Source organism: Cynoglossus semilaevis, chromosome 1, assembly GCF_000523025.1.
Source record: "Cynoglossus semilaevis isolate Cse_v1.0 chromosome 1, Cse_v1.0, whole genome shotgun sequence".
Lineage (NCBI taxonomy): Eukaryota > Metazoa > Chordata > Actinopteri > Pleuronectiformes > Cynoglossidae > Cynoglossus > Cynoglossus semilaevis.
The window spans coordinates 5205622-5219708 of record NC_024307.1 but is presented as its reverse complement, the minus strand read 5'-3'; the positions used below and the strand labels follow the sequence as shown (position 1 = coordinate 5219708).

The 14087-nt window shown below is 41.8% G+C and overlaps 1 protein-coding gene across 1 annotated transcript in view; it reads right to left on the bottom strand.

The window, feature by feature from the left end:
• Positions 1–4946: 4946 nt before the first annotated feature.
• tmem260 (transmembrane protein 260) overlaps positions 4947–14087 on the bottom strand; it is a 32712-nt gene continuing 23571 nt past the window's right edge. The window contains 9 exon segments of the mRNA XM_025060328.1: positions 4947–6371; positions 6932–7016; positions 7320–7373; positions 9230–9406; positions 9914–10053; positions 10378–10549; positions 11803–11954; positions 11989–12118; positions 13804–13890. Coding sequence (XP_024916096.1) covers positions 6111–6371; positions 6932–7016; positions 7320–7373; positions 9230–9406; positions 9914–10053; positions 10378–10549; positions 11803–11954; positions 11989–12118; positions 13804–13890 — 1258 coding nt within the window. The 3' untranslated portion in view covers positions 4947–6110.

The following is a 14087-nucleotide window of genomic DNA, read 5'->3' as shown; positions in this document are numbered from 1 at the left end:
TACAGTATCACTTGTCCTGAATAGTGTCTCAGTGTAACTAACTACACTGATTCCCCGCAGAAGAACAACTGTGTTGAAGGTGTGTCTTTGCTTCAGACGTTAATGACTAATGTTGTGATTTATATGTTTAGGAGAGAGAGAGAGAGAGAGAAAGAGAGAGAGAGAGAGAGATCAGGTTATATGTTTTGTGTCGACAAAACTGTGTAAAGCCAAAGCTGATTGGTTGAAAGTAGGAAGATGAATCACCTTCTTTCTCTGCAGGCCTTCCATTCAGATACAGACTCTGAGAGAGAGAGAGAGAGAGAGAGAGAAAGAGAGAGAGAGTAAAAGAAAGAGAGAGAGTGAAAGAAAGAGAGAGAGAGAGAGGGAGAGACTGAAAGAAAGAGAGAGGGGGGGGGTGGGGTAAAAAGGCTCCTCGAGCTAGATGAGAGACCCGGTAAATTATGAAAATGCCTCTCTGTGTCCTAAATGGAGGCCGAGCTCTTTAATGTGGCACAAAATTAGAACCTGGGGGAGAAAGTGTGGCCCGCTTGATTGGCGAAACCCCTCCTCACCCACATTCTCCCCCCTTCCCTCCCCTCCTCTCCCTCTCTCAGAGCACACAGAGATATTATCCTGTGCCTGGTGGTGCTTTCTTGTATTGGGGAAACTGAAGGACCCCTGAGAGAGCCCAGGGGCGTCCATAAAGGTGCCTAATTTGTCAGTTTACTCCTCAATTATTTAAATAGATCTAAGAAGGGAGCGTAGAATGGGGCTTTTTCTGCCTTTTCGCAGCCAAAGCGGAGAGAGACCTTTCTCCACGGTAGCCATTTTCAATTACGCTCTGCACTGCTGCCTTTGATATACATAAGTGCCATAGTGGAGAGGGGGGTGTATCAAATAAACAAATGTGTGTACACAAGATAACAACGAGAACTTGGGGATAATATTCAGTTTGCTCTGAAGAACTCTGAAGTTATTTCACATTGGCAGATTAGGAGGAACTTAACTGTGCAAACACAGATGCAGCGAAGCATTTATCGTGTGTGCAAACACGTGAATTTACACATCAGTTAGGGACGACAGGCGTGGAAGTAAAAAAAAAAAAAAAAAAAAAAAAAAAAACACCTTCTGTTACATCACTCCCACTCCCACCCTCCCTCTCTATCAGGTTAGAACACGAACACCCGTTTCCCAATCAGCTTACAACCAGCAGAGACCCTTCTCCAGCTGGTAATGCCAACTCTCCGGTGGAGAGACCAGTGGTTGTACAGAAGGCCTCGGGCCGGAGATTACTCTGCGGTTGACGATTGATCCTGGAAATGGAGATGTTACATTCCCCACACCCTTCAACCTCTAATCCCTCGCATATCTGCATCTCATTGTTTGGTTTGTTTTGGATTGGAGAGGTCTCGGAGGTTAAGGAGGATAAGGGTCCTAATGGGACCTTATCTCTGACGGGGCATTTGTGGGAACAGGTAAAGATCAGTGCTGAGGTATGACTGGTGGAGAGACCAGACGAGGGGAACGATTGTCCCTGCGCTATTTCATCACTTTTAATACAATCAGCCATTGTTTTTAGTGGATGTCGAGCAGGGAAACGTCTCTAGTTACTGTAACACTTGACCCGACTGTGGTTTCAACATAAGGTTCGGAACAGTTCGAAAATACATTTCCCATCATACCACGTCATTAGGCTGACAAATACTGCAGGTGTGAAGAGTTAGTCGAGCTCTAAACAGTCGAAACAGGTCTATTCAGTTAGCTGCGGTGTTCCACAGGGTTCTGTACTCGGTCCACACATCTTACCATATACTGTGTCTCTTACTTCTTTGGAGTATATTTTATTATTTATTGATTTTTTTAAAGTCCATACATACTGTTCTTACCTACATATCCACTTTTCTTCTAGATTCAAAGAGATACAAAATGTAATGACTTCTTCTTTGTAAAGACTTTTTTTTATTTGCAGTGAATTTTTTAAAGTCCATACATACTGTTCTTACCTACATATCCACTTTTCTTCTAGATTCAAAGAGATACAAAATGTAATGACTTCTTCTTTGTAAAGACTTTTTCATCCAAAAGGTAGAAAGAACTACATATCAGCATCAAACATACTTCACTGATCCCCTAGAGGACGTTGTTGGAGTTACAGCTATTTCCCCCAGAGGACATGAATTTATTTCAGTTTTTCTGAACTAGTTTGACTATAGTTTTTAATTTACATGATACTGTGACCAATCACAGACTACAATATTTACACATCGTCATCACTGAACACCCAACCTTCTACAGACTGTACTAATATTAACTATAAAATCAGGCACCTATTGTTCGTACCTCTACACCCTGGTCACGAGCCTCTTAACGTCAGCTGAGTCAGTGTGTTTCAACCTGGGGGACACAACCCCAGGTGGTCGCCTGGAACTCAAATGGGGTCGCCTGAAATATTGATATAGAACATTGTAAAGACTAAAGATGGCCTCATATGTACATTTGATCAGGGAAAATAAAATGTCCTGTTGTGCATTAATCTGGCAACACAGTATAACAAACATGTTAAAAAACTAATCCTAGAAAAAAAGTATCTGGGTTTGCCAGAGATTTGCGAGGCTAAAAACCTCCAACCATATGGATATGAACGTCTGATTAATTCACATAACACACTGTTCTGTCTTTATGATAAAATGTACATTTTATAAAATAACAAATCATCTAAAATCATGACAAAACACAAGAAGCTGCAGTACTTTTGTCAGGTTGTTCCTGAGAGACAACAGTCGGTCAGATGCAGCCGACAGTGAGAACATCTCAACTACAGAAAAGACAAAGTCTCCCAAATATAAACAGGAGTTCAGCGAGGGCTCCCTGCTAACACCTGCACAAATAAACTGAGTCCATGTGTAAACACACTGGAGGAACACAAACAAACAAACAAACAAACAAACAAACAAACAACACACGCCGAGAGTGACCGCAAACACCAACCTAAGACCAGTTAGTCTCATCGTCACGTCAACACAGACTGTGCTAATGGCCGTCATTCAACCCAATACACATTCACTGGTTAACACCAACATGTTTAGTTAATGGGTTGAGGGATTCCACGACAGCAGTCGCAGGATTGGCCGGACTTTACTCTGACTGCTAAGACAGAAAACGAGAAAGTTGCTGTTTGCAATTGTGCACTGTAGGAGGGAAAGAACGCCGTGCAAAAGTGCACGTGAAGTTTGGCACCAGTCGTGGCCCACCACCACAAATATAGGTGTCCCCTGTAAAGACCCTTGAAACAGGCTTCTCCTGCTCAGTAAAAGGATCTGTGGGCAAAGTTTTTTTATTGGAGTGTAAGATTCTGCAAAATCGGCAGCCGGCTGAGTATATCGTGCGTCTCACACCCTCCATTCTCTCTGCTAACACTCGCCGCCACACGCCGGCCCTCCGCCCCCCTCCACCCCGAGCCTCCATCCAGCCAGAGAGCGGGGAGGAGAGCGGAGGAGATAGGCCCAGCTGCTAAAGCTGTCTTTTCAGCCGCCGCTGCCGCACGGTCTATCTGAGATGCACAGCAAGCGGAGGTGTCGCTTCTCTGCTGGCATTTCGGACAGTATCTACTTATGGAGGGGAGGAAAGAGAGAAAAGAAAAACAGAAGGGGTTTTTATCAGAGAGGGATGAGAGCAGCAAAGGCATTTTGTCTTTTTATTCCCCTCCTAAGCCCTGGGCTTTGCTCCCAATCCGATTGGTCGATACGGCCAGGGATGTAAATGAAATGCAAAGAGGAATAAGGCTGGCTTCCCATCTCCAGTGTGTGCCCCTCTAAGTCCCCCCCCCCACTGCCCCCCCCACTCCTTTTCCCCCTCTGCCTCACTCCGTCTTGCTCTTCGGTTCTGTTTATGATGTTGTGTTTCTGTCTACCCATTCACAGACTTGATGCTCTCCCCGTTTCCATCTCACCCCTCCACACACACTCTGCCTCACCCCCCCGTCTCCACCCCCCCCCCCCCCCCAGGAGGCAGCTCCCTGGCTGGGCACACGGCTCTTATCTCTTCAGACGCCCCACATTCCAGCGTTGCTGTGGCTCCCTGCCTGCATCCTCGGTCACGCCGATTCCACGGGTTCCCACAATCCTCGGCAGCTTGCTGATTTAGGGTGGGCAAGTGACTCTCAGAGACAGGAGAGTGCGGTGAAACAGAGGTGGTAGGAAATGACGGGGTGAGAGGGAGAGGTGAGGGGAGGGGGTGGGAGAAAAGACAGGGATGACAATGGGGGAGAAGCAGGAGAGAGAGAGAGAGAGAGAGAGAGAGAGAGAGAGAGAGAGAGAGAGAGGGGAGTAAAAATAACACGAGACCATAAACACACACACAATGTAAATTAGGCACAAACTCCACTTCCAGAAAAGCTGCTAGACTTTCTTTAAATGCAATAAAAGGAATAATCTGTTTTTTTTATATAATCCAGCAGAAAGAAAAATACTTTCTTTGTGAAGAGACTTTTCACTGAGAAACATTTGTATATATTTTAAACACAAACCTAATTTAGTAAAGTGTTACCGTTATTATACAAAAGAAAATTAGTCAAGAGGAGGTTTGATATTGGGACACATCCCATCTGTAAATCTTGAAGAAAATATGAAACATTGAACTTTTGCAAGTAATGTTAATAATAATAACAGAATGATTAGTTGATGGAAGAGCTCAGTTCAAAGTACAAAGTACTTAGAAGCACCAAGATACTTTCCGGGCCGTACAAATCGCAGGCCTGATTGGACAGTTTGGTGGGCCAGATTCGGCCCGCGGGCCACAAGTTGATTATCACTGTTGTAGACTGATACTTTTATTCTCTATTTGACCTTTTACTTCATTGAAGTGCACCAACTTTTCTGGAAATGGACTAGATGAAAATATATACCACAAAGTTATAAGACCAGGTGTAGAATAACTGCAAAATAAAAACAAAATAGAAGCTACTGTTTTTAATCCAAAACACCAAGTCTTTAATCAAAAATATATCTGTGTTGGATTATTCTAGCCTCAGCAAATGAGGGGAAACCAAACCACAGGTTCTGCAGCAGACAGACTCCAGATCAGAACAGACAGATCTGAACACTCCTGATGTCCTTTATCTTCATCAAAAACTTCATTTAAGTAGAAGGTGTGAATGTTAATGTGACACCGATATTTACACACACAAAACAATCCTGAAGATCCTCAGAGATGATGGTTTCCATCACTATTTTTTTGTTGATAAAATCTCTTTTTAAAATGTTTTTTTTTTTACTACTTATATTCACTTCTGGCAGGAAAATGGCTGCTACAGAGACTGAAGGATATTCTCACACACTAATGTATAAAACCATCACTGATGGAGTCATGTTCCTCATACAAACACAGCTCTAAAAAACACTCCCTGGCACGGTGACATTTTATATTTCATTTAAATCCATGAGGGATTAAAAAAGGAAGAAAAACAAACATTTAAATGACCATCAGAGATTGACTGATGGACGGATTGAGGCGTGGGCTGGAAATGTTGTCGCATCGTGTGGACTGTGTCAAAGCACAAGTTTGTCTGAGATTAAAAAAAAAACAACAACTATAATCCCCCATTTCTGCCCTCCGATTGGGTTCCCTTCAATCTCTGTTTTACTATCGTAACGTGAGAAAAAAAACAAAAAACAAAAGTAGCAACAGAGGCTAAATAATCAGCAACTGAGAAGAAAAAAAAAGATGTGACTGTGTAGTAAATTAAAGACTGATTGTGCTGAGTGAATGTAAACATCCATTAACTGCAGCAGAACGTTTGTTTTAATCCATCCTCGCACGAACTCCACAACCGGTCACCGACGGACACTCAAATAAAATAAAATAAAAATATTGTTTTTCTCTAAAACTATTATCAGATGTTTATTTTGGAATTCACTCACAGACCAGATTGGACTGTTCTGTGGGCTAGATCCGGGCCGCGGGCCACGAGTTGATAACCGCTGTTCTACAAAATGACTACTTTGGATTTTAGTGTTGGTCCAGTTTGGAAGGGGCTTAAGTTTAACAACAAGAGAACCACGATGGAACCAGGAGAACAGCAGTAACCTGGAACTCCAACTGGGCTCCAGTGCGGCCCCTGCTGGACGGCCTCACGGGTGTTTCCTCTGGCCGGAGTGGAGCCTGTCTCTCTCTTGGAGTAGGTGACCGATGGCGGAGCGTATGGCGGGAGCCTGGGCGTCCGAGGGTTCCTTCTCCAAATACAGACTGAAGTGGTGAATGCTGCAGGTCAGCAGACTGTGTGGACTGTAGCCCCGATGACCTGAGCGCAGCAACCGCTCACAGGCCAGAGCAAAGTTCTTGTCCCAGTTGGGAGGGTAGTTTGTTTGCGCCTCCACTATCTCCTTATACAGCTGGAGGCAGAAAACAGAGAGGTGAATGGAAACAGTTGAACTCTGACAGCAGCAGGGGGCACTACAATCATGACTCTGGCATCAGCGTGAAAGAATGGTTAGGAAACAAGTTAAGAAACTGAGATTCAAAATATTTACAAAAAAACAGACAACAAACACAGATACCTCAGTTCAGAACTAAAGGAGTCATGAAATTCATTGTTAATAAACTCTGTTAAAGCGGGCCACACAAAATGACTTGGAGGGCCACATTTGGCCAACGGGCCTTAAGTTTGACACATGTCTTAGATATAGTCCATACAAGCAATACATAAGTAATTGTATGAAGTATTTATGTTAGACAGTGCTGGGGGTACAAGATAAAACGTATATTTTTTTATAACTGTTTATGTTGCACAGCACTTGCGTCAATATTATGAGCAAAGCAGTGGAATTAAACCGTTGACGTGCGTTCACCATCGACGAGGACAAGAAGTGATAATAAATCTTCACTTCTACAACAATCATCAGTGTCGGTGTGCGTGTGTGTGTGTGTTTGTGTGTATAATCGTCACACTCACGGAGTACGATAAGTCAAACAGGCGAGTTTTCCCCTCTCCGTGCGTTCTCTCCGCCAGGTCAAATAGAAAGAAAGCCGTCTTCATCCTGAAACAAAGCACGCAGGCTTAGGGCTGAGTGCTGGATGGATGAGCCACGCAGATCCACACTCTCAGACGCACCACTCCACTGGAGTGATTCATACAGACGCCGCCACCAAAAAGAATGGACATGTAGATAAAGCTGCTCTGCCACACAACAGCGCTTTTAAAGAGATGTCGTACGGACTTGTGTGCTCTGTGACACAGCACTTTATCCGCCCGCCAAAGCGAACAAGCGCTCCAAAGAGGAAAAAACGTATTCGGTTTTGTCCAAAAAATAAAATAATAATAATAAAAATAACAACAGTACCTGGCCTGCCACATCTCCTCATTGGCGACACGCTCCCAGGTCGCAGCGTGGAAACTGCTCACGTATGGAAAAAAAACAACATAAAAATCCACAGTTGAGAACATAGTTCTAAAAATGGTGTTCATTATTAGCGTGTTGATACCAGGGATTCTCCATCAGTGTGGTGAGAGAACATGAAAGTTATCCAATTTCACTAAATTCATCTAAAAACTATGATAAATTTACCGCTAATAATTTGTTTTCATCTATATATGTGGTAGTGAAAGGTAGAACAATAAATAGTATTTCACTAGGTGGCAGCAGACGACTGTTAAAAACTAAAAAAGAAAAAGAGCACCACAGAGCTGCCATGTGTGTCTTTCTTCAATTCCTGCCACTATATCAGCAGTGTTCAACTAAACAGGCTCAGGGTGAACCCTGTAAATGTGAGTGAACTGAAAATAGAAGATCATTATATTGCACCACATATACCATATATTTCTGGTGTTTTTTAATGTAAAAGATGAGACACGCCTCGAGACTTCCACTCAGCTGAGCAGGTTAAGGCAAAAATAACATTAATATTCTGTTCCAGCCAGAACATTAGATATGGAATAAAACAAGTTAAATGTTTTACTTTGTTGACTGCAAACACTTGACCTCTTCTTCAAAAGAATATTTTAGTAAGGCCCCTGAGCTAATATTGGGCTGGTGGGCATCGACGGACACGCTTGTCGTGGGGGTGCGGGAAATAATGTCACAGTATTCATCCGTGGATATCGGAGAGAATGAGGAGCTGCTGGCAACCGCAACAGAATATGGAGCTTCACTAATTCCACTTTTGACATAGTTATTGACAAAAAGCAATAAGACGCTGGTTATTTTTCATCTTCAGCCTAATTTCAAATGGCTGACGGCCTAATGTCTTGCACTGTTTGAATTCGAAAAGAGCTGGATCACAGCGCCGTGAAGAGAAGAGCGGAGACGTTCAGTTTGGTTTGAGTTCAAACACAGAACTGAGAGGTTCACACCGTTTTACTGCCGACTAAAATTAAACTAAAAACAGGACTATGGACATTTAGGGTTTGATAAACCATAAATACAGCTGTGGATTTATTTTTTTTAAATTGTGAACTGGTTTCCTTTTTTAATAACAGGGAATAAGGATCAAGAGTTTTGCTGAAAGGTCAAATTTGGTTTGTATGATTGTTTTTGTATTTTTTAATTTTGGAAAACTTTACATTTGTATTGATATAAAATAGCATTATTTTAAAGAAAAAATCCCTGATACTAAAACTGGAAATATTGTATAACATTTAAATTATAGTTCCCCTACCACAGAGTAATCAAAGTCCAACAATGAGAGTCTTAAGGCCATTACCTGCCACTAAATGGTATGATATTTTAAATAATGGAGTAAATTTTCATGAAAACGTTGTAATAAATTCTGATACATTTTTTTTTTTGCATTTCGTCAAAGCAAACAATCTGTTAACCCAGTGGTTTCCAACATTTTCTGCCTTATGACCCCATTGTGACATCACTATGTTGTATTTAACCAATATGGCTGCCTTACTGATATATTTGTATCTATATCATATATATTTATATATTATATTGATATTGATATATTACATGCTGTATTTTAATTGAACTTTGTTCATATTTATAAAGTGAAAGAACACAGTTGTTTAAGATTGTGTGGTGTTTTTAATCCTTCTAAAAAAATTATAATAATTTGTTAAAATAATTTGTTAAAATAATTATTTATTATCCATTACTAGACATTTGAGGCGACCCCATTTAAATTTTATGTGACCTCATGTGAGGGTTGCGACCCCTGGTTTGTATAACTCATCTGAACAGTAATCACTGGATTTGTGGATAATGTTAATAATAATAATAATAATAGGTGGAGGGGTGGTCTGCACCTGTTGTGCGTCTCGCTCCAGTTGTAGAGGTTGCGGGTGCGGCGAGACCACTCCTCAGGGTGAAACTCCCTCTGGATCGGCACCAGGTAGTCACACACACCCAGAGGCCACAGGGAGAAGCTGTGTTCCCAGCTTTTGTCTCCATCGTTCAGACCAATGCAGGCGAACACGTCCCTCCTGCAGAAACAGAGAAGACAGAAGACGAGTGGACACGGGTTCACGTGTTTATAATCATCAGCTGCTCCCTGAGGAGCAGTCCCACAGGTCGTAGTTACCCCATGTCAGGAGGACATGTTGGCCTGGCAAACACTGCCCCCTGGTGGGCTTGGTATTACCAGGTCTCCTGCCAGTGGCTCTTTGAAGGAGTGAGTGTAAGAGCAGGAGGGAGCAGTAATACCAGCAGGAACATTTAAGCAAATCCAGTAGATTAAACGACTTCTGTAGTTCATCAAACTCCTTTCATGGACTCCACACTTCCACGGGCTTATCTTCACCCTGCACTCACTGCACTGACATCCGTCCCACTGATCTCTGCCTCATTAGATCACCCACTTGTTCATCTGGACCATTGTTGCCCTCCCGGTTCACTCTGTGTCAATTTAACAACCCCTGATTTATCTTTTTTAAACCCTTCTTTTACTCGGCTCCTTATCTCTCCTCTCTTTACCCCGAACCGTGGCTCACTTTGTGTTGTGGGACAGGAACTGCTCCAGATTGAAGGTGTTTTTCTCCTCAGGCTTAAACGGGTCCCACTGGCGACCGGGAAAGTGGATTCCAGGAAGATGCTGGGATATCTTGGTCACGTACCAGGAATATGTCATCATCTAGACACAGGTGAGAAGACCAGCAGTTCTGTTTCAACATCACAGCCAACGTGAGTACATCAAAGACACATGTACGCAGTAATCCCCCACCAGTGAATACTAGCTGATAATATTTAAAATGAATATACTGTAGAAATCCTATTCCTAAAAAAAACGTAATAAATAGTACAATATCATCAGCGTAAATCTATGTTCCATGTGGTGTTTTGTTTTTTTAAACCTTCATTCACAGCAGTGCTCAGTCCTGACTCTTCAAGCGTCTGATTAAAATGTATTTCCTATTTGACAATCATCAGGCAGGAGAGGAGGAATCAAACCTCTCACCTCCTGGTCAACCAGGTGAACGTCAGGCCGCACACCCTCACAGAAGTGCAAGTAGCGCATCGAGTTTCCAGGCAGGTCTCCTCTGGTCAGGATGATGGCGTCTCTGGGAACGGAGCCCAGAATCTCCCTGCCGAACCTCTCCACCACGGAGTTACCGCTCAGATCGCACTCCCTGAAATGAACGACACCTTTGTGAACACAATGTTAACAGTGAGTCTGTAATGGACCTGTCCTCAGTCAGGCCGTCCTCAATTTGTGAACACAATGTTAACAGTCTGTATGTTGAGTCTGTAACGGACCTGTCCTCAGTCAGGCCGTCCTCAGTCAGGCCGTCTGTCCAGCCCCTGCTGTGGACCAGTGAAATCTACTTCCTTATTGTGAGAGCTCAGACTGTAGGTGTTGTTCGTGACATCCATGTATCGGCTGCTCTTTGGTCCAAATCATGGATGAACCAGAGATAAAGTTCACATTTGAAGTTCAGACTTAAATACAAGGACGAATCAGGGGGAAAATATTCAGTAAAATATGAGAAAGAAACTACTATTAAACCAGTATGAACAAATCTGAGACACCTGGTCGGGGGCGGGGGGGGCACACAAATAAAATAATATCACATTTCTGTCTAACAATATTATTTTATGTTTATTTTAAAAACCAGTTGCAGGCCAGATTGGACGATTTGACGGGCCATATTTGGTCCGAGGGCCACCTGTTGATGTTCACTTCACGAAACTGATGAGTAAGAAAATTGGTCCATGTTTATGTAGAAAGTTTTATTCTGTTCCTTCTTTTAGAACGCTGGCTTTAAAGCACAACAGTGCACTTAATAAATGTAAAACTGCTGATCTGTGTAGGTGTTTTGGTTGAAGAACAATTTCACAACGTTATGCAACAATAATAATAATAATAATAATAATAATAATAATAATAATAATAATAATAATAATAATAATAATAATAATAATAATAATAATAATAATAATAATAATAATAATAATAATAATAATAATAATAATAATAATAATACTGGCCAAGAAAAAATCAACTATTATCACATAAACCACGTGTGCTGTAATGATTCTAATACCTGTTTTTTTGTTAATGTTACTGTCATATAACTACGATAATAGAACTAATAGTAATAATAATCAATAATACATTTAGTTTAGAAGCACTTTTCAAAACATGTAATGGAAACATCGACTGAAACTCACATTAATAATAACATTAAATAACGGTAAAAAAAAAAACAATGTAGAATAAAACTGTGAGACATTAAAAAACTTAAACATAAACTTTTTTTTTAAGTTTGTAGAACTTGGAGCTGTGATTAAAAAAAAACATAAACACGTTTTTGTTGTAAATTAACACCAGTTCATCCCAGGATATATACTGTATGTTAGACTGGTAAAGTGTGGCGATCACCTGTGATTGGTGCGCACCATTTGTGCCAACAGCGCCACCGTGAGGGCCCAGCCTGTGGTCTTCCACACCCCCCCAAAGCCCAGCCTCCGCTCCAGCTCAGCGGGAGCCGTCGTAATGTCACACAGTACTCAGACCAAATACACACAGTACTGCTGAGAGTACTGTGGAAAATAAGCATCAGAGGACGACAGACGTCTCACAGCTCACCACTCCCAGCAGCAGGGGTCTGCTGATGTCCAGGTTAGCTCTCCAGGCAAAGAACACCGAGTAGACCAGCAACATGGCCGCCAGCAGCCAGGACACGCAGCGACTCTTCCTGAAACAGGGAAAAAAACAGAGACTGACATTCTTCACTCTACATCAGGGGTCACCGACTGCATTTGTCAGAGGGTCCGAATTTCTGGACGATTTTTATCTAACATTAGTATTTGATTTTGGAATCCACTCTCAGGCCAGATTGAACGGTTCTCTGGGCCGTATTTGGCCCGCAGGCCGTCAGTTGGTGATCACTGTTACACGGTTCCCATGTTCATACTGTACTGTCAGAATATATTTCGCATATACTCTGATTAGGATTTATGATCCTAATCAGAGTATATGAAGGAAAAGTTGTTTTATTTTATTTTAGACCCATTTATATTGATATATATTTATTATATAAAATGTATATAATAAATGCTGTTTTGCATTTTATTCTCATAAATTCACAAACGTATTCTTGTAATTTCAAATATATATTTATCCTCAATCATAATTTAATACCTAAAATATGAATGCAGAATAAACCACGGCCACCAGCTCATGTTCACATCAGTCAGTCAGTCAGTCAGTCAGTCAGTCAGTCAGTCAGTCAGTCAGTCAGTCAGTGTGAGGTGATGCCAACTGAGTCACCGACTCATTACAGTACGGCTGTAAATTGTATTTGTATTTATATATAAACACCAAACTGAAAAAAACATCATCTGAACCTGGAAAACATTTTAATCCAGACTAAATGATGCCAACACATGACTGTGATGTTTTTCACCTCTGTCCTCCGACACAAAATGATCACTTTTATTATCATCTCATTATTTTATCATTATTACATAAACCAGCGTTTGCATCTCCTCGACAATGACCTTTATCTTTTTTTAGGAAGATACTGTCTTTGTTTCCCACATTGTTTCCCAAAGAACGGGTCGCGACCCTCGGGTGGGTCACAAGAGTTTTTTTTTTTTTGGGTCGTCTCGCTTCATGTTTCCCAGGAGTTTACAATAATTTCTATTGACTTGGGTCAAGAAGGTTTGTGACTTTTAAAATATGGGTCCCCAGAAAAAAAAGTGTAGGAAACTCAGGTCTAAGATACAGACAAACGCTCTGGACCAGACTGTCAGTTGTTCAATAAAAAAATATTTTCTTTTTTTTAATTCAGTGGTTCTCAAACTGTTTTTGACTTGTTAACCCATTTTGACATCATAAATTTCTGGCGACCCCAGAGACATTTTTTTATAATTTTAAATTAATTTTTGATCATGTTTGTTATTCTGTGATGTAAATAAACAGATTAATATTACAGTATTTTATTCTGTGTGGTATTTTTGATGATAATTTGAAAAAGGAACAACAAAATAGTTAAAAATAAATAAAAAATTATCAGTAATTTTCTTTTTGTTAATTACAAGAAATTTCAGGCGACCTTATTTCAATTCCAGGCAACACCACATGGGGTCCCACTCCCCCCCCCCCCCCGCATCCCACACCCCCCCGAGACTGAACACCTCTATTTTAACACAGTGTCCTGACGTGAATGCAGCGTCACGACAGCCACGACAGTTTGACAGTTACACCTTCTGTGTGTTTTGTGTTCCCTTTTTTACCAACGTCGACATCCTGTCACCCGTTTTTGTTTCCTCCTTTCACTCTGGGGGGGATTAGACTCTGAGTGGGGGGGGCTGCCGACGTGTGTGTGACAGAGTCGTGCCTTTTAGCATTATTCTGACGTCTCCCTCTCGTCCTCACCTGTCCCGCGAGGACAGCAGCAGGCCTGTCACTGCCAGCACCAGAACAGGAACGGACAGGTCCGCGACGCAGTGGTCCATCTGCGCCCTGCACACACACACACACACACACACACACACACACACACAGACACACACACGACAGATGACGAGACCCTCCTAATTACCCTTCCTGTTCCCTAAGTCCAAAAATACTAATTATTAGTCGCCCTCCTTTACTTATCAAAGTAAACTCTTTGGACTGCCTCCCTCCAATTGGATTGACATAAGCGAACGACTGTGTCA